At 41.6% G+C, this 25,000-nt stretch overlaps 3 protein-coding genes and 1 pseudogene across 3 annotated transcripts; 3 read left to right on the top strand and 1 right to left on the bottom strand.

The window, feature by feature from the left end:
* The first annotated feature begins 2,384 nt into the window (after window positions 1–2,384).
* On the top strand, window positions 2,385–5,562 carry LOC4342818 (mitochondrial import inner membrane translocase subunit TIM10). The gene is made up of 6 exons (XM_015789824.3): window positions 2,385–2,581; window positions 2,712–2,786; window positions 3,934–3,986; window positions 4,259–4,297; window positions 4,618–4,687; window positions 5,237–5,562. Exons 2-6 carry the CDS (start codon window positions 2,724–2,726, stop codon window positions 5,282–5,284), a joined length of 273 nt encoding a protein of 90 aa, XP_015645310.1. The 5' UTR covers window positions 2,385–2,581; window positions 2,712–2,723; the 3' UTR covers window positions 5,285–5,562.
* A 2,523-nt stretch (window positions 5,563–8,085) lies between these two features.
* LOC4342817 (DIMBOA UDP-glucosyltransferase BX8-like) lies at window positions 8,086–9,561 on the top strand (annotated as a pseudogene).
* Window positions 9,562–10,477: 916 nt separating this feature from the next.
* Window positions 10,478–12,090, bottom strand: LOC112939724 (uncharacterized). Its single transcript, XM_026027294.2, has 2 exons — window positions 10,926–12,090; window positions 10,478–10,833 (listed from the first exon to the last, which is right to left on the bottom strand). Exons 1-2 carry the CDS (start codon window positions 12,036–12,038, stop codon window positions 10,684–10,686), a joined length of 1,263 nt encoding a protein of 420 aa, XP_025883079.2. The 5' UTR covers window positions 12,039–12,090; the 3' UTR covers window positions 10,478–10,683.
* A 9,156-nt stretch (window positions 12,091–21,246) lies between these two features.
* LOC107275858 (NAC transcription factor 32) lies at window positions 21,247–22,604 on the top strand. The gene has a single exon (XM_026027012.2). It carries the CDS (start codon window positions 21,318–21,320, stop codon window positions 22,440–22,442), a length of 1,125 nt encoding a protein of 374 aa, XP_025882797.1. The 5' UTR covers window positions 21,247–21,317; the 3' UTR covers window positions 22,443–22,604.
* The last annotated feature ends 2,396 nt before the right edge of the window (window positions 22,605–25,000 follow it).

Here is a 25,000-nt window from a genome sequence, read left to right as displayed (position 1 = left end):
TGCAATATAATGACGATACATATGTCTTGCATCACAAAAAAAAACTAGATACTACTATCCAGTGAGGTCTTAGAAAAAAATCATTTTAGCAACTTAATTAGAGAAGTGAGATCAGTCTATTTCCGTTAACTCATTCAAGACTACTCGATGTTTCTAATTTTTTTCCCTATTGAGCGTTTCCTCACTCTCATGTCGCTCAATACCTTGAGTCACCCCTACCCCGATCCCCGATCCCTAATCCCTAGTATCCTTAGCTTGCCTCTCCTCTCCTCTCCACTATCGGCATGTGCAATGGAGCAGCGGACACGTGACGATTCACCGCTCGTCACGGTCGCAGAGGTCACGGCTCAGCTGCCCAGAAGGGCCACACGCAAGTGAAGTGCGGCGGAAGCGGATGTCGACTCACAATAGACAAATGAATTAAGGAAGGCGTGGATGAGGCATGCGACGTGGTGGTGGGGTGCTCGGCACCAACAAGGTCTACTTCCTCATTGAGGAGCAACATGCAGGTGGCTACATCTTCGGCATGGAGCGGCATCCCAATGATGGCTTCGTTCTTGACTCCAAGGATGAGGCACATGGTGGCATCCTCAACACCGAGCTACCCCCCCTCCCCCCGCCCCCTCCTCCTACCGACGACTGCTTCATCCCTAACTCCGAGGACGAGGCCAATTGGTGGTGTCCCCGACTCCGAGCTGCCCCCTGACACCGGCTTCACGCTTGACTTTGAGGACAAGGAAGTGGTGACGTCCCCAACTCCAAGCTGTTTGACTTGAAAAATAAAGCCTTAAAGCAAAGTAATTTACCTTGATGCATTTGTTCTTTTTCTTATGTAGCCTTAAAGTTAAGATCAAAAGGATGTAAGTTGAGATAAAAAATTACAGCTTGTTCATGTTCATGGTGCTCAACTTGAACAAGGTTATATCTCCTTAGGCAACAACTGGTCTTCTATTTTCGTCCATATCAGCTTCTCCTCCATTGAGGTCAGGGAAAGCTTCTTCATTTCTTTCATCTTCTGATGGTAAATTAAGATCTCTAACCATTTTAATATGTGTGTTGTTGAGTTAGATTATAGGTTGATGAAGAGAATGAAATAAGATGGTTCCTTCAGGATTTATATAAAATAGAGGGGCACTCCCTGGCGTCAAAAGCACCCTCCATAGGTTAATTCAAATGTTTGAATATGCTAATGATTGTTGTAGAATGATTCATTACTTAATTGCAATCATGAAATATTCCCTGGAACCTTTTGAAGTGCATGTCCTATTCCCTCCCTCCGTCCCATAATATAAGGGATTTTGAGTTTTTCTTGCAACGTTTGACCACTCGTCTTATTCAAATTTTTTTGAAATGATTATTTATTTTATTTGTGACTTACTTTATTATCTACAGTACTTTAAGCATAACTTTTCGTTTTTTATATTTGCAAAAAAAAATTGAATAAGACGAGTGGTCAAACGTTACAAACAAAAACTCAAAATCCCTTATATTGTGGGATGGAGGGAGTACTGAAATAGCAACTGAATCAAATAAATAGAGGTGCTGAGAAATCTTAAAACATTCAGTTTGGGATGGAGGAAGTAATAGGAAGACACCAATAATAAGATGGACAAGCATTTTCTCTTCACGTGTATACCCAAGAAACCTTATGGCTAATGGGAAAGTAGATAAGCTCACACTTTAGAATATTATACTCTGATCATTTTCTTTTCTAAAACTGTCGGTTGTCCTGACAAAAGTTATATATGTTTTTAGTTGACAAAATCATGATATTTACTCAATAGTAAATCCCATGTTCGGACCATTCTGCAATCCATGGGAGAATTGAATTGTTTCCTTGAAGAAGTACACTAAAATTCCTATAAAACACCTCTAAAAATATCATGTAAAACAACTGTATTTTTTGACGATGCCTGAAGACTAATTAAAATGCAAAAAAAAAGTAGGGATTTATTTAAGAATCCCTCAAATTTTAAACACAAAACCACTAGCCCTAACGGGTCGTTTGGTTGGCGGGAGTTTTAAGAGGGATTAGGAGTTTAGAGGGATGTGCCATTGTTCTGTTTGGTTGAAAGACATTGGAGTTTTGATGAATAAGGATAAGGAATTGAGGGAGTAACTTCCTTTATAGGGATGGTAATGGGAGGAAATTCCTCCTTATTTTGCCTAAATAAATCCGAAACCATCTATTTTCATTTAAGATCTAATCTTGAATTAAACTCACTATCAATTCCCACCATCTGTACTAAATAATACTAGATTAAAACTTAAAAAATCAAATTCCCATATTAATCTCACCATCAATTCCTTAATCTAAACTCCTAATTATCTTTTGCCTACAGCCGTAAGCTATTTCAAACCAGGCCAAACAGGGCTTCCAAACCACGTTTGCAGGCGGGCCCACCTGCAGATCGACCATCCTCAAGCTCCGAAATCGCAAAACACCTCCTCGCCTCCAAATCTCCAATCGATCAGACAAGCCACGAAAACCCTAGCCTTGTCCTGCCGCGATCGCCGTCGTGTCGGCGCGTCGGACCCCCGCCCCCGTTTCCCCGATTCGTTCTTGGTCTAGTTTGCTGAGGTGAGTTCGGATCCCTGCCTTTCTTTGACCCCCGGGGGATCTTGTACTGTTTCCCCCCCTCTCTGCGATGTTTTCTTGCTGGATTAATCCATTGCTGCCTCGCTGAGTGGTATATTTTGTTTTCATGAAGTGAGCTGCAGCGATGGCCGCGAAAGGTCAGCCGGTGAATGTGCAGAAGGAGCAGGTGAATATGCAGAAGGAGCAGGTCTGTGTTGGTTCATCTGATTTCGCGTATCAGTTTGTATGGTGATATCAGTAACAGTTTTCGAACTACTTTGTCACAAGTGATTTTCCTGCTTTTTTAATTACACTGACGCTGAAGCTCTGGATGTGATTAGAGGGAAACTGAAACTTGCTGATTTTGTTGTGATCCCAACAATCTTGAAAATTGGGCAGATTTGTGCAAGTTATGGCTGCACCTTGCCCTTCTGAGAATCGTTTGCGTTAATAAGATCTGCCATCCAGATGTATGCATGGATCTGTTCTACATTTTTTTATGGTGTTTCTGTAGTCGGGTTAGCAGGAGGCAAGGACAGCTTGAACATCCTCTTTAACAGTGATAAACGAACAATATACATAAAAAGAATATACCAGTCAGCGAGGCAGCGATTTTAAAATAAATAGGAAGCTAGGTAAGGTGAAATTAACAAGTTTATATAGGAGCTAGAGTGATTTTAAAATAAATAGGAAGCTAGGAAATTGTGTATAATATTTGTTTGTAAAGCATTAGGATAATTCACTTCATTTGACCCACAGAAACTTGAATGAGTCTTGAGATGTACATATATCAAGACAAAATATTAGTACTCCCTTCTTATTCATGTATGATGTTGGTTGGTTCAAAATTAAACTAACCAATGTCATATATAAAAAAAGAGGGAATATATGTTTTTCTCTCTTTTTTTTTTCACTTTTGCTACCATTTTTCCTTGGAGTAGCATACACTGAAGCTGAAAATTCTTTCCAGTCCTAGTGGTACCTAACATCGTACTAGTTAAAAGAAAGTTTAAATCAAATGTTTGTATTTTTCAAACTGTTGGTGTTTATACTGTTGTATGTTACTCTATTTGTTGTTTGAAATATAGTTTTCAGATTCTATGTTGCCATGGCTAAGAAAGACCACCACTATGCGTCTTACAATTTACTTATCCAGTCTAATTTGCAGTATTTGGAACTGTTGGTTTGTCAGATAGTCTTTTGTCCTATCATTTTCTTTGATAGTTCTTGTATGTAATGTCATTCAGTTTATACTTTGACCTTTGTTATTATGAGTTTGTGACTAAGGCTTTCCTGATAATTATAACCTCTTTGACTAAAGATTAATAATATTTTTCCTCTTTGTGTCTGAATAGATGTTTGGATTGGCAGAGAAAGAGATGGAATATAGGGTGGATCTTTTCAATCGGTGAGTGACCTAGTGAAGTAACGTCTTCTTTTTATTTGATTAGTTCTACCTTTAGCTATCAGAGAGTTCAGGTTGTTCTTCGGCATGGAGTTATCTAAATGTATACTGAGATATCATGTAGCATATAATTTAGTGTGACTGTTCTTTAATCTTAAATCAAAATGTTCGCCCTTTATTTTTGCATCCTTCAAGTTTATTACAGTAGTATGCTAAAGCAATTAACCTAAACCTGGCAGTTTCCTGATTGTCTACCCTTGTTTCACTTTATGCAGGCTTACACAAACATGTTTCAGCAAGTGCATTGAGAAAAGGTAACATATGGGGTTTGCCTTTGTATTTCAGGGTCCTCTGTTTTTACTATTAGTGACTTCAACCTTCATTTCTTTTCACCCATGACGCTGTAATTCACAAAAGTTGAATTAGATTTGTTTAGTCAAGGTAGTGTTTTGCTGTTCTGTAAACCCTTTTGTGATGGAAAAATAATCATGAGTTAAATGGTCAAGGCTCAATACTAAAAATGGCATACAATACGACATCTCTGTACATATGGAGTTCATAGCCATGCTTTTAGCACATGAACTGATGAGCTACATGCGATTATTTGGACTTATGCAACTTCTGTTATCTCTAGGCATAAAGAAGCTGAACTAAATATGGGTGAGAATAGCTGCATTGATCGATGTGCTTCGAAGTATTGGCAGGCAAGTTTATTCAGTTTTCTGGACTGTTAATATTTACTTCCCATTTAGCTTCCTGAAGTAGATTCAGCCTGTTGTAGTGAAGAAATAATTGTGAAAAATGAACCTCCTTAAGATGATTGTTAACTGTTGGCTTTGGAAGGTGTAGCTCTCTCTGTTCAAAGAAGCTTACTGTTTACATAAAGGACCAGCCAATCTGCTTTCCATAGGAAATACTTGATGGCTGATTTGTTCTGGAATCAATTGAAAATTTTCTCTGATTGTTTCCTCCTGTTTCTACAGTGCAAGGAAGGCTGCTCCTCACCCCTATAGTGTATACAGCTTTGTAATTGCATAGTTCTCCATTTAGTTATATTGATCTGCACTCTTTCCCTTCATATAAACAAACATGACCATAAATTAATTCCGAGTAATATTCTTGTGGTTCTTTTCAGTTTCTTTTTTAGTAAGCATAATCATCATCATTCTAACAGATTAGAAGTATTGTGGTTAGTTTTGCTTTCAATCCGGTTAAGTTAATTTCTCATTGTTCTTCCTGAAATACCTTTTCAGGTGACTAATTTAGTTGGACAGCTCCTTGGAAATCAGCCTCAAATGTGAGCTTAGAGATGCAATTGCTCTTATTGGTAGTAGAACATCATTGTCTTCCTTTTTTGGCATGGTAGTTCGGCAAATTATTGAGCACAATGAGAGGAGAAAATTGTCAGTTCCTCCCATTTGTATCTTTGACATGAGTCTGCTTGACCAACACATAATGTTTGAGATACATTCCAACCTGTATCAGTACTTTCAGCTTGCAGAAAGGCGGCATCTGTTGGCTGCTGTCATTTTTTGGTTGGTGAGCTATAAAACAATACAGAGATGGAAGTTTGCCTGCATCGCTCGCTTGTTTGATACAATTGAGGACTTTTTTTTTCCTGGTTGTTTCCTTCTTGTTTCTGGATAAATGTACATGAGATGTAGATTCATCTTCTTTGATATTGGTCCGGAAAAGCGAGGGAGCGGCGTGTTTCATTTTGTTCCCGCGGCTTTGCATATTTGTTGAATTTTTTTTCCCGGAGACACCAGATTCTTTTAGTTTGTTAGCTGCTAATTAATTACTCCCTCTGTTTTTTATTTGATATTGGTTAGTTTAAATAAAGAAAAATGGAGGGAGTATTTTGGTGGGGGTCAATGTATGCATCCACCGATTACAGGATGGATGGCCTAGATAGATGCAATATAAGAGACATTCTTACCATTTAATCGGAGTTTATTATCTATTTCACAACATAGATTTCTTCTTTTTGTTTTATACGATTATAAGTGACCTTCAAAGCAAATTTGACAAGATCAACTTTCTTTAAAGCATTTTCTTTATCACTACTATCATAAAAATTAAAAATATTTCTGTTAGAATTTTGGTACGTCCGTTCCATGTATTAGCTTTGTCCAATTCTTGGGAGCTCTGCGTGTGCTCTGCTTCAATGCATCGTCCACACGAGGCCCGCCACTAAACCCTAGTTTTCTTGGACGGAAGACTTTACTTAGCATTAAATGGACTTGAGTTTGCAATTATGAAGCAAGCACGGATGGGAGGGAATCGTGCACTTCAAGTGGCTATGGGTTCTCAGTCTATTGTGCAGCTGGGTCTTTCGATGTTCTTGCCAATGTTTATGGGGATTGGACTAGAAAAAGGTTTCATAAGCACCCTAGGACATAATCATGCAGCTTCAGCTCTATTCAGCATTCTTCACTTTTTACCTTGGGACTAAGTCACATTATTTTGAGTCCTAAGCACGCGCTTCTGCATATCCATTTTGGTTTTCATCCAGCTAAAATCCAAGCCCTTGTTGATCGAACGGATCAAGCGTGGCATCAAGGAGCTCGCAGCTCCCTGGCGGTTATTCATGTGCGCATTAGCGTTTGCCGAGCCAGCCGATTCGGCTGCCGACAGCGGCGTTCAGCGAGATGGGTTCCTGAGCCTTCTACTGTTCATGTGGATGGACCCGCAGCTGCGGCTGGGGTGTACTCCAAGAGTCCAAGCTGCTCGACCTCGATGATGTCCCGGCTAATGTTGTAGCTGCCGACGAGGTACTCCAAGCAAGCATTCTTCTGCGAAGATGTACTTGGAAATAGCAAGGTCTAGCCTGCAGGTTCGCTTGAACGTTCGCTTGTATTCTTCAAACAACACATTCCTGGTTAGACCTTGCTAATTCGTAGATGTTCCTGCCAAGATTTAACTTGACGACTAACACATTCAACACGTACTGCTACATGAGTGTCAATGACGTGTAATTCTTCTCCCAGCTTGTATTCATCTTGTTCACATAAATTTCGCTGTGTATAATGTAAGTTACTCCTTTAATTAACACCTGAAACTTGTGCTTTGAACCTTAGCACGCTTGCTTGCTCATCTCCCCAGGGAGTTTGAGATGTTCTCTTCCCATACCAATTTTATTTTTTCAGCGTACATACAATTAAAATTGCTTTCTCTTGTTATAATGCATTATCATATTACTAAGTATAAAATAAAAGTGAGAGTTTACCTTTAAAATGGTTACCACAGGTCCTACACACCCATTGCAATAAGGGGCATTTTGCTAGTACTCCCTCTGTTCCAAAATATAAGGGGTCTTGGATAAATGTGACACTTTCTAGTATTATAAATCTGGACATGCTCCCTGTCCAGATTTATAGTACTAGGAAACGTCACATCCGTTCAATATTCCTTATATATGGGGACGGAGAGACTAAATAATAAATGAGATGCCTATCACGACCGAACTTCCTATTTTGTTTAAAAACCATATCCTATCTTCCTGTAAAGTTAATACCCACTAAGTACTAAGCACAATATACAAGTGTGTCACATCATCACCCACTAGCAATTATTATGTAGGGTATTTTAAATCACATGCAAGAGTGTCACATAATGACCCACTAGAAATTATTATCGAGAGTACTTTAAATATCATGCAAATTAATGTGACATACCATTTATAATTTTGTTGCATTTTTAGAACTCAATATGCAAGCAATGTTAAATCATTATCTTCATATCATTTTCACATTATTTAAACACATACATCTATCATTTCTATAATATATAGCAATGTATTCATCCACATATTCCGCATCAAAGCACGAGATATCAACTTAGTATACGTATAGATCACAAAGCAGATTTTCTATGTCAAAAGGATAATTATTAATGCTAGCAATGGATAACACACATTAGCCCTGCCTCGCGTCATACTGAGTAAGAAAATACAGCAAGCAAAGGAGCAGTCTCACACTTTCATTTGCACGTCCACGTACCCCCGCCCATGCGCGACCTCGCCACCATATATAAACCGCGCCAACCTTGCCGTCGTCCTCGACGATCTCACCCCAGCTAGAGCTCGCCGCCGTTGCCAGCCATGACCGGAGCTCGCCGCCACTGCCGCCGCGTCGTGATGTTCCCGTTCCCGTTCCGCAGCCACATCGCCCCGATGCTCCAGCTCGCCGAGCTCCTCCGCGGCCGCGGCCTCGCCGTCACCGTCGTCCGCACCACCTTCAACGCCCCCGACGCCGCGCGCCACCCGGAGCTCATCTTCGTGCCCATCCACGAGCGCCTCCCCGACGCCGCCACCGACCCCGGCACCGACCTGGTCGAGCAGATGCTGGCGCTCAACGCCGCCTGCGAGGCGCCGTTCCGCGAGGCGCTCCGGCGGGTGGTGCGGGTCGGGGGGGGGGGGGGGGGTGGAGCGAGGTGGCGTGCGCGGTGGTCGACGGGCAGTGGTACTGGTACGCGGCGCTCACCGCCGCGGCGGAGGTCGGCGTCGCCGCGCTCGCGCTCCGCACCGACAACGCCGCCGCGCTCCACTGCATGCTCAGCTACTCGCGCCTCCGCTACTCCGGCTACCTCCCGATCAAAGGCAAGTTGTTTCCGGTATGAGATCGTGTTCATGGCGATTCTTGCAGCAGTGCTCATCGCGTCTGATTCTTGGCTGCAGAGGAGAGCCGCGACGAGGTGTTGCCGCCGGTCGAGCCGCTGCGCGGGCGCGACCTGATCCGCGTCGACGGCGGCGACGCGGAGCGGGTGCGCGAGTTCATCGCCCGCGTCGACAACGCCATGCGGACGGCCGCGATGGGCTTCGTGATCAACACCTTCCGCGCCATCGAGAAGCCGGTGCTGCGGAACATCCGGCGCCACCTGCCGAGGATCCCGGCGTTCGCCATCGGGCCGATGCACAGGCTGCTCGGCGCGCCGGAGGAGCACGGCCTGCACGCGCCGGACAGCGGCTGCGTTGCGTGGCTGCACGCGCACTCGCCGCGGTCCGTGCTGTACGTGAGCCTCGGCAGCGTGGCGCGCATCGACCGCGAGGTGTTCGACGAAATGGCCCTTGGGCTCGCCGGCAGTGGCGTCCCATTCCTCTGGGTCATCCGCCCAGGCTTCGTCACCGGCATCGTCTCCGACGCCCTGCCTCTGACTGAACCACTCACCGCCGTCGTGGACAACGGCATGGGAAAGGTGGTGACATGGGCGCCACAGAGAGACGTCCTGGCGGCTGGCGCACCCGGCGATCGGCGGGTTCTGGACGCACTGCGGGTGGAACTCGACGCTGGATAGCATCTGCGAAGGGGTGCCCATGCTCGCGCAGCCATGCTTCGGCGACCAGACGGTGAACGCGAGGTACGTGACGCACCAGTGGGGCGTCGGACTGGAGCTCGGCGAGGTGTTCGACCGGGACCGCGTGGCCGAGGCGGTGAGGAAGCTGATGGTTGGGGAAGAAGGCGCGGCCATGAGGGACAAGGCGCGTGGTCTCAAGGCGAAGGCAAGCAAGAGCGTGGAGGATGATGGAGCTTCTAATGCTGCCATTGATAGGCTTGTGCGATACATGGTGTCATTCTGAATTCTAAAAACTTGATGCTAGGACTATGATATTGGGATGCTCTAACGTAAAGCCATAACGTGTGGTCAGTGGCATGTGGGCCTGAGGGCGGTGAGGCCTATATGTCCCTGACCACGTCAGGGAGGACGTTACGTCTGAGGATCTATTTCCATCATAATGCCATGAATAATCATTGGGTTTTTAATAATAATCTTGTATCAGTTGATAGGCCGTGATTCTGTGATTGATCATGTCACTAATTCCTACAATGTACTAAAAAGAGTTTTGCTCATGGGAATGTCACCACAAATATCTCAGTTAGCAAACTGGGTGGTAGTAATAATATCCTTGATTAAAAAAGACTGAAACAATGGAGAAGTTAACAAATCCATTAAGAAGGGAAAACTCTTTCTCTTAGGACTAAAGGCTGGGATGTTGCTGTGTTGGTATTTGCCTACCTGGTAGTACTAATCTCTGCCCTGGGATCATAGCATTTCATTCCTTCCAAATTTCCCGTATCACCAAAAAAAATTGCAATTCTTATCTTCCGCTGAAATGGATGAGGGTTGAGTCTGCAAAAAATTTGAAACCGTATTCTTATCTTTCTAAGAACATTTATCTAACATTCCCAGTAATTTCATAATTGTGATCTCATCCCTATACCTGTCTGTAAGATAACATCAATGTCTTTGCTAAACATTTTGGTTTTGGGATGGATTATGTTGGCTGCTGATTTGGCTATCAGTGGTAACTGGGTAATTAGTAATTACAAGAAGAATGTTCGCTCTTGGAAGGTGTGATTCACTTAATTATTGTAGTTCTGAAATTGTTTGCACAAAAAGCAGAAGGATTATCATGGCACAGCCTTATATTTTCTAGGATTATCAGAGCAACAGAAACCAACCAGAATCTTCAGGGTAAAAATAAACCAAGATCATCAACAAACTTGTTGTAAAAGATGAATTGAACATGCCTATTCAAACAAAAGGATTAAAGAACCATATAGCATTCATTTTGCAGGAGAAAGAATCAAACATTTCGGACAACCAGACAATAAATATTTCTTTCAAGATCCAAACGACAGCAAATAGGTTGATCAGGTATATGACAGCAGATCAGGTAAGAAATCAGACGAAAATACTATCATATGTTCGTGGATATCGATCCGGCGATCATGGCAGAAATCAGACGTGGCGCGACGAGATGAGGCGTCGAAGGTCGCAGGTGAGCCTCTCCTCCGGGATCATCTCGCCGTCGTCCATCACGGTGGTCGTCCTCGCCGTCATGGAAGGCCTACATCAAACACACCACCAAAGATGTCAAGATTCAGAGATGGAGATCACCAGCCATGTCGTGTTTTGTGTGTCAGTGTCAGTGTCACTCACCGTGCGACGTCGGCGATCCTCGCCGGCGGCACGTTCCGGGAGGATCCCGCGGAGCATCTGCATCAGCTGCGCCCTGTAGAACCTCATCTCGCGGCAGGACATCTCCTCGAGCTCGCCGTTGGACTTGAACTCGATCGTGCCCTCCGTGACGGATCCCGGCATGCCGACGTCGATCGCGACGCGGCCCGCGAACTGCTCCCACCAGCACAGGCGGCGGAGCGCCGGCGCGCGCAGCGTGAACGAAGCGTACTCCACGGCCCACCCGGTGGAGCAGACCACCACGAGCTCGTCCAGCGCCGGCGCGTCGACGGTGACATGGCCGAACGGCTCGTCGTCGTTCTTGCGGCATGGCGGGCCGACGCTGACGTCGTCCATGACGAGCAGCTTGAGCAGCTGGAGGCGGATGTCCACCTGCCGGTACTCCACCGTGCAGCTCTCCATCTCCAGGCTCTCCAGCTGCGGGCACCACTTGCCCGGGGCGAACGGCACGGCCGCGGCGACGAGGACGCTCTGGAGCGTCAGCGAACGGAGGGACGGGAGGCGCGGCGCGTCGTGGAGCTCCAGGTGATAGAGGGTGAGCACCCGAAGGCAGTCGGCGTAGACGGCCGGCGCGCGGTAGCCAGACCCGCGGACGTCTAGATCCGTCGCCGTCGAGGGCACGTCGACGTCCCACTCGTCCAGGCGGCGCGCGCGGGCAGCGCGAGCGCCGCCGGGGCCGTGGCAGATGGTGATGCGGATCTCGCGCGCGGCGACGGCCCTGATGATGGCGTTGGCCTCCTCGTTCATGCAGCGGTCGGCGGCGAAGTAGGTCAGCCTGAGCTTGTCCACGGGGCGGCGCATCCGGTGGAGCGCGGCGCGGTGGCCGAGCACGACGTACCCGGGGAGGAAGGCGCCGAACAGCACGAACTCGCGGAGGTCGATGTTGACGACGGGCGCGGCGCGGTGGAGGCGGAGGCGGCGCCACGAGGCGCACACCGCGGAGAGCTGGATGACGTCCCAGTAAGGGAGCATGGAGACGATCCGGGCGAGGACGCCGTCCGGCAGCGCGGCGAAGCGGTCGGCGGCGGAGATCTCCGCCTCCTCCGTCTTGCGCCGCCGCCGATTCGGCTCCATCGTCTCCTCCTCGCTCTGGTGGTGATCGGTGGAAATGGTGATCAACTGATCGTGGCGTCCCCCGCGGATTTCTCGGCATAACCGCATAAGTAGTTGCTTCCTCGTGGGAAATGGAAATTAGGCGGTGGATTTCAAATTTCAAAACTTCAAAAAGTTTCTGATCCGAAAACTACTCCCGCTAATCCAGGCGAAATTACCGGTCTAAAAAAAATCCAGGCGAAATTACCAATCTAAAAAAATCCAGGCGAAATTGGGGGAAGGAGCTAACGAGGGAGATGGGCTCATGGGCTGGTGGGCTGGATATTTGCTGCTGTTTGCAAGGTTCGGCCCAAGCAGATGCTGGGTGTCAAACATCTGAATTTTAGTGCCTCACATAAGCCAATAAAATAGCAGCTAAAACACAGGACAATATTAAGGCGGTGGCTGCAAACCAATCACCAAAATGTTGTAGTTGCACATTGTTAAGGTATCAGCTGAAAAGTACAAAATGAAAAACAGTTGCAAAAATGCTTTGCAGGAGAAGAATCGAAAAGGAATATGCCCAAAACTACCGACTGTGTTTGTGCCCATAGTTCATTTCAGAAAAAAAAAAGTGTCCATATTTTACTTTCAGACAAAACCAGTTCTTTTTTCTGCATTCGTCAAGCATTTATAATCAGACTGTATTCGATCGTGGGACTGTTCGGTTTTTGTGGGACAACAGGAAATCATGTTGGGTCCAAGTCACACTACTGGGCTTAAATTTCAGAGAACGCTGTAATCTCTGAGATCGGCAAAATCAGTTTTACAGCTGACCACAGTATGAACTTGTGAATTCTGAAGCACTTTATTAACCGAGTATTTCAGAGTATTTTAACATCTCATCTCAGCTCCTGAAAGTCAGAAGCCAAAAGGTCCGCAATGCAGAGCTAATTTGTCTGAACATGACATAGGATAGTAGGATTAGCATTCGGTTTGGCAAATTGAAATTGATTCTGTCGTGTCAGATTCACTCCATCTCCAGGTTGCTTATTTGCTTCAATACCCAGAAAATATGACAGCTCCCCTGTGACCTTGATTGCAAACTTGGCTGTAATTTACTGAATCAGTCCTCCAGTGTCAGATTTTGCAGCTGAACTAGCAATAGTAGCATCATCCACATAGACAAAGATGTAAATGATGACACCAGATTGATGGAAGATAAATTGAAAAATATCACTTTTGAATGGTGTAAACTGTAAACCCCAACTCCTGCAACTTAATACTCAGTTTATATAGTTCATACTTCATAGTACCACACACGTGGCGCTTGGTTAATTCCATACAACACCTTATCTAGCTTCCAGATACGTATTGAGTGAGCAGGATCAAAGAACACATGAGGTTCTCTTTTGCATATTTAAATCTAGATGAAGTTCACCGTGCATAGAAAATTTTACATCAAATCTATCTATCTATCTATCTATTATATACTAAAAGTCCATTAAACTTTCTACAAACGCTCCTAAACCTCCACGTGGCGCTCCTACAAACACTCCTAGGCCGCCACGTGGCACTATCTAATCTCACCGTTGATTTTCACTTAAATTGGTGAACCCGTTAATTTAGACCATTAGATTAGATCTATTATTAAAAAAATTGATAGTTTTTCTTAAAAAAAATATGCAACTGGTGGCTGGGAAAAGGAAAGAAAATGTCCATACGCAAGTATAATTGAAAAAAACAAATAAAGCTTCCTACGGTTAGGCGGAAGAATAAAAACATCTGTGTACGATAAAAAATGATAAAGCCAAAAAAAAATGTGTAGTTAGTACTGTTGGAAAAAATGACGGTCTAAAATAGTATTTTGTATAATATAAAATATAATACTACATAATATACGGAAGTATATGATCTATAATATAAATATCAAATATCATATGAACGGTCTCTAAACATTATCTTTTAAATTATTTTTAATTATATGCCCAATTTATGATCGATTGTATTCTTTTAATTATATATAGTATCGGTGTATAAAAGTAATGTTGTGGTACTAAATACATCATGACACATCGGGTCGACATGCAATAGGTAACATTAGAGACCTATTAAACTTGATACAAACGCTTCTAAATAGTCGTGTAGCACTCCTACGAATGCTTCTACGCCACCACGTGGTGTTCTAATAAATTAGAGAAAACCTTGTAAATTGTGAGAAAAAAACATCCAATCATTTTTATTGGTGGACCCACTATTTTTAAACTATTAGATTAGATTTATTTAAAATACATCCCACGTAACCTGCTCGAATAAAAAAATCACGTGAATAGTTACACGTATATATACGTACTTCTGTACTTTGCTACTCACTGAAAAAAAGAAAAAAAAAACTGTAATTACAATTGAAAAAAATAAGGTTTAGCCCTGCCACGGTCCCACCTAATTGTTACGAGTGACACGTACATATGTACGGTTCACCCAAAAAAGTGAAAAAAAATCTCAAATGTAAAATACGTACTACTGTTCACTGGATTGAGAAAAAATATTCTCCCAAGTTTGTACAAACTACGCACCGTCCTTCACTCCTCAAATCTTTATACATAATATCAACATTCACCCGTCCTCTAATAAATTTATCTAAATAATAAATAGATGTATGTGGGAAAATATTACGACTACATTTGATATTAACTATATTTTAATTTAAAAATTATCACATTGAAGCATATTTAGAGCTTTGTCCATTAAATATCATATAAACGCTATTAAAACACAACGTAGTACTTCTACAAATGCTCCTACACCACCAAACGCTCCTACACCACCACGTGGTATTTTAATAAATTAAAAAAATCACAAAAATTACGAGAATAAACAAAACATCCGGCTGTCGATTTTCACTAATATACGGTGGACTCATTGTGTGTACGTACCTCTCCACCTATTTCCTTTCTATCCTATTTTCCACTTTCTGTTAGATGGAAAAAATATTTTAGGATAAACAATTTTAGACAATTATATTATCTAAATCATATAGCTAGCTTTTTATTGGTGCACACCATTAGATTATTTACTATAAAACATAAAATTGAAGATCCAAGTTAACTATATTATTAAAAAAATCATTACTCTGGGTCATATTATTCTAATAACTATTGTTTTTCACTGATCCATACATTTTTAAGAAAAATATATAGATTTTTAAACCTTATGATTAATAACATACACTTAAATTAGAACAACTTTAAACAATTTAAGTTGTTTAATTAAAAAGTACAACACACAAAGTATTTTCTAATAGATCTAAGATTATATGTGTTTATAAAAATAGATAACTCAAAACTAGGACCCATTCAATCTATGTTAAAAACAATAATCTCCTCCCTTCCTCCTACCTTACGTATACCTCTGGCTCACCCATCATCTCCTCTCCAATTCAATTATGTCCTCTTATTTTTTTAACTAACATAATATAACTATTATTTTATTTATAATTAAATAAATAAATCAAGATAACATTAGCTATATTTTACTATAAAAAGTTAAAATACATCATTTGATGGTAGACCCTATCGTTTGGATGGCAACTAAATAAGAAAAATTAATCGAACATATGTATTATGTTATGCTAAATCACTATATGTAACAAAAATCAATTAAAGCCCACTAGAGCGCTCATAAATCACCATATAATATGTCCTATAATTATAAGAAAAAGGCAAAATTTCATACAGGACACCCAAAAAACGTGTATTTGGTTGGGAGACACCGTAAAAACGTGACATGGCTGATGGACACTACGAAAATTGTGTAATTGGCTATAGGACACCGGAGGAAATATTTTATAATTTCCGGTCAAAATAGGTGAGAAATGTTAGCTTATTTTGAATCAAACTCCATTTTTTTCTTTGGGCATCGTAAGGGATGTAATTGCGTGTATGTGGATGGAGGGTGCCGCTTGGTCGGATTGACGGACAGAAAATTATTGTGACGACGATTAGAAAGTTACTAATTTTTAAGTAGTTAAGATATGGATAAATGTGAATTTGTCCATATTTATCTCTAATTATTTTGACATAGGGAGTAACCACCAACCTTTTTTTCCCACGAAAAGAAACAAAAAGAACATAACTAACACTGACTGCGAATCACCGAGGGACACGTGGCTGGACATACGAGGTGCTAGATTAAATTAATTCAATTAAATTGACGTATCCATTATTTTTAACTATTTGATCTATTTTTTTAGAAAAATTTTAAGTTACCATGGGGCACGCCCTATTAAAAAAGGGATAAACCTTAAAAATTCTTAGAAAAAATGAAACACCCCGTCATAGGATTTCACTTAAATCATTTAGAAAAATTATAAAAATTGGAAAAACAAAATCTCCACCTCCTCCTCACTCTCACATCTACACAACACTGTCGTCCCCTCCCTATTGTTTTATCTATTAAATTAAAAGAGAAACAATAAATAATGTTTGATATTTTTTTAAAATAAAATACAAACGCGGGCGCTCACAACACGCACACTCACCTCTATGAACTCACACATGCACATACCCCTATGAGTACTTCCGAGAGACTAGGATGACATATTTTGAGATTGACGAAGTCACTATGTACTTCTCGCTGTCGATGGGTATGTTACCTATTACTGAAAGAATTTGTCCAAGTCTAGGACATGAACCCAAGTGGGCAAATTCCATCACAACAAACATAACCAGTTGAGCTAAGTTCACTTCACAATAATGTTAGATATTAAAACAACCATAATTTTTAAGCTATATTTCTGGAATACTCCAATGCCTTTTAAGCATGTGGAATCATTATATTTAACAGTTAGATCTATCTTATATAAGAAAAACATATGTCTATACATGGTACATCACATTTAAAAAATATTATTGTGCATGGAGCTTCTGACCCACTCTACATGAAATGTTCATAGATGGATCGGCTCTCAAATTATATCAATCATATTAGGCTATATAAACCCATATATTTAGTGGAGCTTCACGTCCCACCCAATTAATCCTCGAATAAATCATGATAATATATATGCAATTAAAAAAAGAAAAATACCTTAGTTTTACTTTACACTTACTTTTCATTGACATGTTTTCTTAAGAAAAAAGTCTACCTTCTTTTCAAATGATGAAGAAGATTATAAATAATTGCTTATAGATATTACTTAAATATGATATAATAGAAAGCTAATAGGTTAGAAAATTATAAAGGAAATTAATGTCGACGAAAAAAATTTATGGAGAAATCGTGATAGATGTTCACCGGTTAATATTTCGCTCTTATAAATATCTCAGTCTTAACGTACGACGCATATCCGCGCAATCGCGCGGGCTACCTTCCTAGTTATTATATACTAAAAGTCCATTAAACTTCCTATAAACGCTCCTAAACCGCCACGTGGCACCCCCTATAAATGCTCCTAAGCCGCCACATGGCGTTTTAATAGACGAGAAACATCTAACCCTCAATTTTCATTTAAACTGGTGGATCCATTATTTTACACCATTAGATTAGATTAAAACCAATAGTTTATCCCTTCCTCTTCTGTCCCTGCACGTACATCTACTCTTCCCTCCCTCCCTCAGTACACGTACTGACGTACATATTCCACCCTCCCTCACACGTATGTATGTAGGCAGGTAGTACGTACTCATCCCCTTTTTTTTTCTTCCCATTCACCCTACTGTTATTTTTTAACCTAGGATACCCCTAAATATTTTTATATTACTTTTTTCCGCTATTGACTTTTGAGCATGTGTTTGATTATTCATCTTACTAATAAAAATACGTAATTATCATTTATTTTATTATGATTTTACATGGATGTCTTATATTCGCTATATTTTAGCACAAAATACATTGTGGCAGATGACATCCACATGTATTAATTAACTCCACAACAATTTTTCAAAAGTAATCACATCAAACTATATACTTTATGGCATCAAATATTACTTAACAAATATATAACGGTAGTTTGAACTATGTAAAAATGCAAACCATGTAATTTAGTTGTGTTTTTAAGTAGATCCAATTTAAATTTTAATTTGTGTAAGATTAACATTCTCAAATCATTTGGAATTTTTCAAAATTATTTGGTTGGTATTTTAATTGTAATAAATCCTAAATTATACATAGATGCAAAGAAAATTCACCAAAAATATTTTCAACAGGTAAGGTATATATCATTGGTTTTTTCATATTTTTAATAATTATTTAAATGATATGAAAAAAGTCAGAATATAACAAAAAATACAATATTTATTTTAGAAGTTCAAATATAGTTAATATGGGTCCTCGATAAAAAATAGTTATTTATTTTAAAAGATTATAATAAATTAGGGTTCATGATTAATATATGATGAAAACATGAGAGACAATACATGGGGAGAGGGCATGAATGAGGGCAGAGGGGTGGATGTTGGGCGATGGTGCACGTATGTACATACATACAATGCCCCTCGGGCTATATTGGTACAATCGATGTTTACTTTATGTTTTCACTGCCAATACATATCCAGAATGACATATTTGGTTAAGGTCGGCTTTTGACTCTAGCTACCATAACAATTATAATTTTATATCTTTATTTGTGATTGATCGAAAAATGTAGTTTTGCCAGTTAGAGGAAACAATCGAATTCATGAATTCTCTAAAATGTGCTCAAATAATCCAAGAGTGCCAAACGATCTTCTACATAAGTGCTCTAGAATATATTCTATGTAACATTTAAATTACTTTATTAGACGGTATTTAATAGCATTTTAGTATATGGTACATATATATACTTGCCGGTGGCTATGTGCTTATATTCCATACCTTACGGGTATGAAAAAAAAGTATGTTTTCTCTGTGCACAAACCTTTAAAAAGATCTTATCATCCATATATATGGACATTAACTTTCTATAAACATGTCACCATGCACATATTCACTTGAAGAATTAAATTTTGAATCCATTTATGTGTTACGATACACCGAGACATGAAAAGAAAGATTAACTAAACATGATCGAAACTGTAAACACTACTACAATGAATCGTATGGTAACCTCCGTGTCTCAGCATATATACAAGTTTTACAACCATGCAACATGATGACTTGGAGGTGCAAGAAAACCATTATCACCAAACAATTGTCATCTACTAGACAGAAAAAATTTACAATGTATTGTTTAGACTTTGGAACCCAAAAATTTTCTTGCGCAAACTAGAATGAGACAGCAAGCAAAGCAGGGAGACACTGAGTAGACCAGTTTTAATGAGATAATAATAGTGCATCAATAGAGGATAAGAGGAGTGCTATTGAGTCCAGCTAGGCCTTACTTTTTGTCACCATAGGGCATATTGAGTAGAAGGTGCAAGTGGATTGTATAGTGACCAAACAAATTCCATGCTACAAATGCAAAAAGCTTTCAAATAATTTATCTGATATTTGAAACACATATTTTCTAGGGTCTTTTAGAACTTCATAGAATATGTGATAATTATGACAAGTGGATAGACATTATAGGCTTCAGATAAACGATTATAAAATCTAATTGTTACTAATTCATGCCCAATGCAAGCTAGCTAAACAAAATATTTGTGGGTTGGTTACTTTCGATTACATAATTCCTAATATTTAACTAAAAATTTTATTAAAAAATGAAATTATGGGAACAATCATATAAAAGCTCATTCCAGATAATGATATGTTTGTAGTAATATTTAACCATCCAATAATTGTGTTCTCGCTAGCTTCGCACACTTATGGGTTGTCTCCTACACTGCACAATAGAATTGGACTCTACAAGAATATGTATTTAACATAGTTTTGAATCCCCTCAATCCATGAATAAATAAACAACAGGAACCTATTTTAGTATTAGATGTTTACACAAAAGTTGATTCATATTTATAAAAATGTTGACATATAAAGCTAACTAATTAGATGTTTACCCATTAGCATAAGCATTGCATTATTTTTTAGTTCTTAGATGATTAGACTGCAATAAGTATGTAACAAAAAGCTAACTAATTAGAGGGCACGAGCTTTATTGTGCAAATAGAACATGTTTATTAAACAATAATGGATTTGGAAAAAAAACATTTCAGAAAAAAAGAACCCTTAAACAAACAATTATAAAAAGTTCGTAATAAAAATTTAAGCAACATCAAACAAAGTGCCCGCGCAACTGCGCGGGCTACCTTCCTAGTTGGAATAAAGATCAGCCCAGTGAAACTGCTGCTAGAGACAACATTAGGGTCAGTGTAGCAGGTTTGAGAACCGGACTAAAGGTGTCGCAATAGTCCACGTTGTGCAGCTATTTGAATCCATTTACGAACTCAAGTCTCAACTGAATAACTGATCCATCTAACTGATATCTGATCTTAGAACTCCATTTGCAACAATCGCATCTGTGAGGCGCTTTATCCGTTTATCGGATTAGTTGTACTCAGTAGCAGCCTTGATGTCTTGATGCAGTTATCAAGAGAAACATCGTCCAAACCACTATCAGCAACCTTGGTTTCAGATAATTGTCCTGATACAAGTTTTCGGATGATGGATAGTACCGGGTAGAATTCACAATATTCTGAAGAGTCTTCTTGCCACTAAAATTAATCTGCTTGATATCTTGAGAAGATTCCTTTTGACGCAAATATCTTGAGAAGATCATAGGGAAACAATAGGAAATGGAAACTTCTTCTCATTAAATACAACATCTCGACATATGTCTGAAACTGAATGAAACACACGCTCAAAATCAAACCATTATACTCCAAGAGATGCTATGTTAAAATCACCAACAATATTAAGGTTTTTCCCCTATAGTTTGATTGTCTTCAGAAGTATACTCTGCTTCCCACCTAGAATTATCCTAAAGATAGAATCCGTCAGAAAGTCCAAAGAATGCAGGAAGCATCTTCAGAATCACCATGAGCAGCAATAAGAATGCACAGCCTGAGGCCCCTGATCGACAGTTCAAATTTCTGCTAAAATTTCAAAACAAATCAAAACTAGGTTCCAAAATCAGGTTGCTAACACAAGTTATTTCGTTAAGCTTTCCAAAAACAAAATAAAAATCTACCCGTGCGGCTGAGCGAGGCAACGCGCGCGCAGCAGGGCTGTCTCATGCTGACGTCACCCCACGCATCCCCCCTCCTCCTCTTCGATAAATTCAAATCCCGTCCTTGTGGGGGAAGATTCACCCGCCCGCTTCCTCTCCTCTCTCTCTCTCTCTCTCTCTCTCTCTCTCTCGATACCCTAAACCCTAGAAATTCTCGAGCGCTCGCGATCGAGACTCCAATGGCGGCGGCTGGCGCGGATGGGCTCCCTCCGGGGCTCAGATTCGACCCCAGCGACGACGAGCTCGTCGGCCGGTACCTGCTCCGGCGCCTCCAGGGCCAGCCCCTCCCGCTCGACGGCGTCGTCCTCGATGCCGATCCCCTGAGCGCGCAGCCATGGAGGCTTCTCGCGGATCACGGCCGGGGCGGCGACGAAGCCTTCTTCCTCGCGGAGGCGCACGCCAAGAACGCCAAGGGCAAGCGCCAGAAGCGCACCGTCGAGGGTGGAGGGTTCTGGCAGGGGCAGAGGATGTGCGTCGACGGCAAGAAGCTGCTCGTCCCCGGCGGCGACGACGGCGGCGGCGGCGGCGAAGTACTGGAGATCGCGTGGCGCAAGTATGTCCTGAGCTTCTTTGCCGAGGGGGAGAGGGGGAGCTCGGGGTGGGTGATGCACGAGTACTCCGTGACGGCGCCGGCTGACCTCGCCTCGTCGCCGCTCCGGCTCTACCGCATCCGATTCAGCGGCTACGGCAAGAAGCGGAAGAGAGAGCCGGAAGACGACGGTCGAGCACATGGCGCGCCCCGGCGGGCTGAGGCGGAGACTGCTCTGTTCGATCTGGAGGTCGGGCCACCGCCACCGCCACTGCTCGTTCCTCCTCCCGCGGCGGCGGCGGCGGATCATGGCACCGATCAGAGCTCCTCCGGTGTGACCGACATGGTGTTCCGTGATCTTCCCGACCTGATCGCTGATGCTGGAGCTGCTCTGCCCGATCAGAACCAACAGGATTGGTCTGAAGTCGCCGATCAGAGCTCCTTCTGTGTGATGGGCGATGACTCTTCTCTGCTGCTCCCTGATCTTCCTGGGATGATTGATGACAATGAGCACCAGCAGTTTGTGCGCGAGTGCGACATGCCACACCTGTTCGTCCCGCAAGCAGAGGAAGCCATTGCTGGTGGTGGTGCAGCATCGGCGCCATCGGCGGACAACCAGAACTGCGAGTTCAATGACGGCGAGGACATGGCATTGTCAGATTTTGAGTTTCCGGAGAGTATTGATGAGGTGCTTAGCTACATCGACTTCAGCACGAGCGACACGAGCTGCCGCGACTTCACCATGGACGAGCTGTTCGATCTGCCGGTGGACTAGGAGAATGATAGCAAGAAATCAGCACTTAAGTAGCGTTCTGAAGAGTGAAGATAGCTGTTATATGGATGACCTTGTAGGAAGAGATTTTCAGTGGTTTGTAGACTGTAGTGCAGAGGCAAATAGTTGTGCAATGGCATGTATTTATGAGTAATTGATTAATTGATGAGTTGAATGTAATAAGCCTATGCGAAATATGTCTCTTATTAGTTGAGATTGCTGTTGATTGGTTGATTTCAGTGTAAGTAACATCGCTATAAGTAATATTTCTGTTCAATGAAAATATTCCCTATTCAATTCATTGCTCTGTCAAACTTGTTGAGTGATATACATCCAGTGAAGTTCTTCCTTTCAAGTTCAATGATGTGCTAACTCTTATTGAGTTGGAAAGACACAAATATCCCAAAACTAACAGAAACGGAGTGCAGTTGTTCATACAGAAACAGAGTACTTCTCTGTTCGATTACTTTTTAAGTAACAGGTCTGTTAGAGCCAGCAGATTGTGAACTACACAAACCAGCATGCAGTAATTCTTCAGGTTTACTGGTAATTCTTCAGGTTTACACAGCATGGATATAATCCTTAAAGAACTGACAACAGTCTCCAAAAACAAAATTTTCAGATTCACCATGAAGCAGTCAATGCTTTTAACTTAAAAGCATGGACGATTTACAATTAAACGAACATACAATGCCACTGGCACCCTGGTACTTCTCTTGCATCAAATTACACAACCATCATGCTAACAGAGCTGCAGTTCCTTTAATTTAAGTCAGGTACCACTTTACCAGGACTCATTACATCTAACATTATATGTACATTTACAGGAGACTGTACAAAATGTGCGACCTCGAGAATTTACAACAGCTTGACAGGCTCCGATGCAACAAGAGACAGCTATTCCTGCAAAACAGTTTAAACTTCAAACTGAACTCGGTAGAAAAATTTTGCGATGCCACACCATGCCATCATTTTGTGCACTCAGTAGGCTTCCTGTGGACAGGCCAACGCCAGTAAGATGTCTCATCTCCTGATATTCACTTTCGCGGAAGTGTTGGCTCTTGGATCATGTATGGCAGCCATGGCTTTACATTGTTCAGGAGTACTCAGCAGTCCCTAGTTAGTCTCATGTCTCTTGCCAGCAGTACTTGTGCCAAGGGACTTCCACCAAATTTAATCTCATCATGTTTCCCAAACTGAAGTACTACCTACAATTAAACAAACATAAAAGCAACCTGAGGTAAGAAAGTAGATGGAAGCAAAGTTATTTACTGAATATCTCAGGAAGAACATGCCACACCAATTACAGTCATAGTTTTCCAAAACTCAGTACGCGATCAAGGCTATGCTTTCAATGCAACATAAGGCCTTAAGGGTAATATATGTCAGAAGGAACTAGTCCAGAACCATTAAGGCCAGTCTCCCATGATAAGCTGAGACCTTGGAAACCTTTGCTATGTCACAAAACATTTGTGTAAAATCCTAAGGCACAGTTGGATAACTAGTTAACTACATATTAAAAATAATGTGAAACTACCTTTTAAAATCCACCTCACAGCCACACAGAACTACAGTGGCAGTGCCCATTATATACGCATTCATGATTACTCCTTTTCTGTATTCTCATGAAGGCAACAAAAAGTCCCATGACAATGAGTTGGCCTAACCTCTATCGCCACAGAACATGCCATCCCCAATTTGGTTAGGGTTCCTGGGTCAGAACCACAACAGGATAGCACCAAACCCTCAATCAAGCCCATTAGGCCATGCATTCAAGTTAACAGATACCTGATCGCACAATGCCATCAACAAGTCATACATCATAGTACTAGAGGATATATCAGCTTAAAAGCAATGATAGCCCAAACTCGTCCTCGCTAGACTTTGAGTTCCCCCACATTTTTTTTGACGCTGAGTTCCCCCACATTTCAATTCAATGAAGTACAATTTCTCATCGATCAACTCTGTGCACAAAGGAGAAAATTCAACAGTTGCATCGAGCAACAAAAACAACAGAATCAATGTTAGGGAGAACCTCTGCTGCTCTTGTTCAAGCCGCCACACTCCCACCAATCCCTGCTTCAACCTCCACGTCCTCTGCTCCAGGAGCAACGACCACTTACCATCACTGTCAAATGTAAAACCTCCCAAGTGAAGTGAGCATTATTCGCAAAACTGACTGACCACAAACTGGAGTAAAAAATATTACAACATTAGATCATGTCACCATTTTGTATACGTAATTGGTTTCCTGTGTACAAGCCAACTCCTGTAAGATGTGTTATATCCAGCAGAAGTGCTCCATCTTGTATCATATATGCATAGCAGTTCTGTCAATCCTAGCCAGATGATGACTGTTGTCCCATCATCTGTACATTGCCAGTAACACTTGTGTCAAGTGAATTTCACCAAATTTAATTTCCTCATCCTTTCCAAACTGAATTATAATCAACAATTAAACAATTATAGAAGCAAATTGAAGGTAAGATAGTAGGCAGAAACAAGCTTACATTATCTGAAGAAGCTGAGCAATCTCAGACAAAAGAGGCCAGACTCACTAG

Source organism: Oryza sativa, chromosome 7 (assembly GCF_034140825.1).
Source record: "Oryza sativa Japonica Group chromosome 7, ASM3414082v1".
NCBI classification, from domain to species: Eukaryota; Viridiplantae; Streptophyta; class Magnoliopsida; order Poales; family Poaceae; genus Oryza; species Oryza sativa.
This window is presented reverse-complemented; position numbering and strand designations above follow the sequence as displayed.

Excerpts from the sequence above, each read along its gene's own strand:
- LOC112939724 (XM_026027294.2), bottom strand. The coding sequence starts at position 12,038 with ATGGAGCCGAATCGGCGGCGGCGCAAGACGGAGGAGGCGGAGATCTCC. Across the intron at positions 10,834-10,925 it reads AGGATCGCCGACGTCGCACG|GCCTTCCATGACGGCGAGGA; the intron begins GTGAGTGACACT and ends TGTTTGATGTAG.
- LOC107275858 (XM_026027012.2), top strand. The coding sequence starts at position 21,318 with ATGGCGGCGGCTGGCGCGGATGGGCTCCCTCCGGGGCTCAGATTCGAC.
- LOC4342818 (XM_015789824.3), top strand. The coding sequence starts at position 2,724 with ATGGCCGCGAAAGGTCAGCCGGTGAATGTGCAGAAGGAGCAGGTGAAT. Across the intron at positions 4,298-4,617 it reads AGCAAGTGCATTGAGAAAAG|GCATAAAGAAGCTGAACTAA; the intron begins GTAACATATGGG and ends TGTTATCTCTAG. Across the intron at positions 4,688-5,236 it reads GTGCTTCGAAGTATTGGCAG|GTGACTAATTTAGTTGGACA; the intron begins GCAAGTTTATTC and ends ATACCTTTTCAG.